Source organism: Harpia harpyja, chromosome 24 (assembly GCF_026419915.1).
Source record: "Harpia harpyja isolate bHarHar1 chromosome 24, bHarHar1 primary haplotype, whole genome shotgun sequence".
Taxonomy (NCBI): domain Eukaryota; kingdom Metazoa; phylum Chordata; class Aves; order Accipitriformes; family Accipitridae; genus Harpia; species Harpia harpyja.
In genome coordinates, this window is record NC_068963.1 from 560,237 (window position 1) to 564,239 (window position 4,003).

Sequence of the window (4,003 nt, forward strand, 5' to 3'; positions counted from 1 at the left end):
CCCAGAGCGCGCAGGAGGTGCCCAGAGCCACCTCTGAAGACCGGGACCGAGAGAAGACTGGCCAGCTTGGCAGAGCGCGGGTGCCTTTTCCTGCCCTGGGCTGTCTCCGGAGGGGCCAGGTTGCCTAAAGCTTCTCTCCTCCTCCCCTCCGGGTTTTTGTGGTCCAGCGGGGCAGCTGGGGCTCTGTTGCAAGGGCACCCCGAGTCAGCGTGTGCTGGGCTGCCACGGGCTGCTGGAAAGGGAGGGCGTTGGGCAGCTCTCCGGGCAGCCCTGCTTCTTCTGGGGGCTGCCATTTCCCCTTCGCCCTCCACCCCCCTAAAGAAAAGATTTCTGCAGGGGGAGGACAAACACAGCGACTTCTTGGGGAGAGCCTGGCCGAGGGGTGAACTTGTCAAACAAGACTGTGGCCAAGGTGTGCTGAGGGATGAGCTGTCCGGCAGGCAGCGGCAGAGGGCAGGAACGGCGCTGCCTGCTCCGCCTGCTCGGGGCGCTCCCCTCCCCGCGGGAAGGAGACCACAGCACTGGGTTGGCTGATGCAGCTTTAATTTTCCATTTTCCCAAGGAGACCTTCACTTTTCCCTGGCTTTGCAGGGCCAGCAGCACAGCGCCCTGGTCCATCCTGATGCTGGCCGCTTCCTTGGAGAACCCACGATCAGCATGGTCTGAGCTGCCAGCGAACAGATGGAGGGCTCGATGTCTTCCTGCAAGGGCTTGAGGGCTGCGACAGAAAGAAACGGAGCAGAGATGAAACCCCCGTGTCTCCAGAGACCCCCGGGCATCCCCTCCGGAGCACGCCAGCCCCACCCGGCTCTGTCCCTGGCCCCCGAGATGTTCCCCTGGCCCCGAAGCGTTTCCCTGGAGCAGGGCAAGGCATGGCCGCATCCGTCCCAGGTCTGTTCCTAGCCCCACAAGCACTGCCCCCGCTCACCATCACAGACTTCACGCAGCCGCTCCGCACTTTGGTCCCTCAGGTGCCGCGCGGCAAGCCCTAGGCACAGAGCGTCGTCAGACCTCTTGCTCCCCAGCACTCTCCCAGCAGCACAGAGCCCGGCCCTGCCGGCTCGGCTGCACGGCCTCCTCCCCCTCAGCAGGGTGACCCCAGGGAAGGACAGCACCCGAGGCAGGGGGGGACTGAGCAAGGCGGCCAGCAGGCTCACTTGCACGGGCAGGGGTGGGAGGGAAGCGCAGAGCCCCTGTCTGCCCAGGCCCTGCACGGGGCAGCCGGGGCTCTGGCAGCCCCAGGCTGCTCCTTGCTGCCAGTGCAGTGGCTGGGAGCGGGGCCAGGCTGCCAGAAGACGGATTCCAGGGGCTGTGGCTTACCGGTGAACCTGACGGCCTCCTCTCGCACGGTGGCCTGAGCATCCTTCAGGTACAGCAGGCTCTGCCACAGGTAATCTTCCACCCTGTTCCTGTCCTGCACCAGCTGGAGAGAGCACAAGGGCACGGGGCTGGCACAGACCCTCCCCAGCCAGCCAGAGCAGTCCCTCCTCCCAGCACCCCCTTCCCCTGCCAGGCCTTTCCTGTCACCCAGCCGGGAGCCCTGTGGGGCCGAGGTCCAGAAAGAGCCGCACGCAGAGGGGGCCCAGCGGTACTGAGACCCCTCCATCCTGCTGCCTGGGCCCAGATGGGCCGGGGTCACCTTCAGCACCCTGGGGTGTGTGCGGGGAGGGCAGAGAGTCCTGGAGAAGAGCCCTTGAGGGCAGGGAAGGAGGATGCAGCTCCAGGCTCTGGGCTCTCGGCTCCGGGCTGGAGCAGGGCAGGGGAGGCACAGCTGCACAGCCCACCCCGCGGGCACGTGGGGCAGCCCTCATCCAGCCTGGCCCTGCCTGGGGCTTGGGGGTTGTCCTCACCAAGCACTCTCCAATCCTCCATGCCTGCTCCGTCTGGGTCAGGTACTTGAGCTGCTTCTGCTCCAGGAATTCCGCAGCAGATAGGAGGGCTTCCCTGGAGGCCTGCAGTGCAGCAGAGGCTGGGAGATGTCACCACAGCCCTAGGAAGGAGACCTGGCATCCCCTGCTTCTTGGCAAGGCTCCGGACCGTTCCCAGCCCGTTATGGGAAGAGGCGGCGGGGGCCCGAGTCTGAACTGGATTCAATTCCCGGGGCAGGGACACGGGGCAGCCACCACCTCAGGTATCTCATGCTGCCAGCTAGCAGAACAGAGATCCTCAAGAGCTGCTGAGCGGCTGCCAGGGCTGGGGGCAGACTGGAGGGCAAGGGGACCTCGGTGAGCGGGGTTTTGTTCCTGCAGCGATCCTGCCCTCAGGAAGCTGGGACATGGCCCGGCGCAAACATCTGGGGGGCTCTTGGGCACAGCCCTGGGGGCTCAAAGCCCTGGCCTCCGATGCCTGCAGGGACGCCTGTAGGGAAGCCTGTAGGGACTTGCGTGCTCGGTGGCCACAGGCTGCTGCTGAGCCCTGCTGGAGCAGGTGGGGCAGGTGTTGAAAATGTCTGTGCCGGCTTCTCTGCCCCTGCTCACGCTGCGGGGACCTTCCTCAGAGCTGTGCCGGAGGAGGGCTGCATGGGGGGAGGAGGAAGGCAGCGGTGGGCCTGGTGCAGGGAAGGAGGGGAGCTCTGCCCTGTGCTCAGTGACTCAAGCGGTGGGACCCTGAGGTGGCACATATTCCCTAGACTCCGACTGTCAGCAGCCCTTGCCCCTCGTGCCCAGATCGCCCCCGTGGTGTCAGCACACCCTTCCTCACGTCCCTGGTCGGGTTTGAATCTGTACCTTGGCCACGCTCTGGGTCTGGTCACTCATGTGAAAGAGCAGTGGGAGCAGGCCCCGCTGCACGTTCTTCCTCATTTGTCTCCTGTGTCTCCACACCACCATCTGCGTGATGTCTCCGAAGAGGCGGATGGAGGACTCTCGCAGCTGGCTGGACGCCTGCTCGGGAGGAAGACGGGAGAACTTCAGCAACAGCCGCTCCCTGCCCACGGTGAGCAAGGGCTTTAGCGTGGCTGATGTGAGGGGAGATGCTCCGGCGTCGGGTTCTGAACACGGGATCTGTGGACCAGATCTGCAGCAGTGGCTGAACGGCCCCGGGCCCGTGAAAGGCCACGCAAGAGGTTTCCATCAGGCGGTGCCTGTGCCTCCGAGTGCTCCCCTAGCCACCCAGCATTCACCGCCAGCTGCACCAGCCACGCCAGCACAGAGCTCCCCGGGGACGGGCTGAGGAGGAGACCAGGCTGGCCCTCCTCAACGCCTCTGGGGCACCCGCTGCTGGCTCAGCCTCGGCCCCCCTGCTACAATGCCTGGGCAGAACGTCTGGTCCTGCCTGGCAGCACAGCCAGGGGAGCCCTCGGGGCTCTGAGAGCAGCTCTTGGCCTGCTGGTGCTTTGCCCAAGGGCCGGGCTGGGACCCAGCCCAGGGTCTCAAGGTCGCCCGGAGGCATCAACTTGTCCGGGAGAAGCCATGCTGGGCTGCAGAGCCCAGGGGAGAGTGCAGAGAGGAGCAGCCCTGCCTGAGTGCCGACCGCAGGGCTCGGCTGACAGGCAGCTTTCCTTGCAGCGTGCCCATCGCCGTGGCTCAGGCTCCTGCAGCAGCCTTACGTTGCTGAAGAGCGGCGGGAGCTTCACTGCCAGCTTCAGAGCAATGGGACTGGCCTCCTCCCTCGTCATATGACCCAGTATGTTTCTGAAGACAAGCAGGGCCTTCATCTGGATATCTTCACTGGCATACTGCAGGGTCTTCAGAATGTCTTCCAGCAGGACCTTCATTTTTCTTGCCTGTATGAAACACACCATTTCCTTTCTGCGAAGCGGTGAAAGACCACCCTGGCAAAAATGCTCCAGTCTCTGAGCAGTCTCTGGGCTAACTGGCGATTCCTTTCTGTCCATGTACATATAATACAAAAGGCTTGTTGTAGTCTGGCAGGGTGTCCTGGTTTCAGCTGGGAGAGAGTTAACTGTCTTCCTAGTAGCTGGTACAGTGCTATGTCTTGAGTTCAGTATGACAAGAATGTTGATAACACTGATGTTTTCAGTTGTTGCTCAGCAGTGTTTAGA

At 63.8% G+C, this 4,003-nt stretch overlaps 1 protein-coding gene across 1 annotated transcript; it reads right to left on the reverse strand.

Moving 5' to 3' along the window:
- Positions 1–448: 448 nt before the first annotated feature.
- LOC128135763 (maestro heat-like repeat family member 5) lies at positions 449–3,715 on the reverse strand. Its single transcript, XM_052774825.1, has 6 exons — positions 3,548–3,715; positions 2,727–3,002; positions 1,851–1,952; positions 1,321–1,423; positions 929–988; positions 449–718 (listed from the first exon to the last, which is right to left on the reverse strand). The coding sequence occupies exons 1-6, from the start codon at positions 3,713–3,715 to the stop codon at positions 570–572; spliced, it is 858 nt and encodes a 285-aa protein (XP_052630785.1). The 3' UTR covers positions 449–569.
- Positions 3,716–4,003: the final 288 nt, after the last annotated feature.

Excerpts from the sequence above, each read along its gene's own strand:
- LOC128135763 (XM_052774825.1), bottom strand. The coding sequence starts at position 3,715 with ATGAAGGTCCTGCTGGAAGACATTCTGAAGACCCTGCAGTATGCCAGT. Across the intron at positions 989-1,320 it reads GGAGGCCGTCAGGTTCACCG|GGCTTGCCGCGCGGCACCTG; the intron begins GTAAGCCACAGC and ends CTCTGTGCCTAG. Across the intron at positions 719-928 it reads GCTGCGTGAAGTCTGTGATG|CCCTCAAGCCCTTGCAGGAA; the intron begins GTGAGCGGGGGC and ends TTTCTGTCGCAG.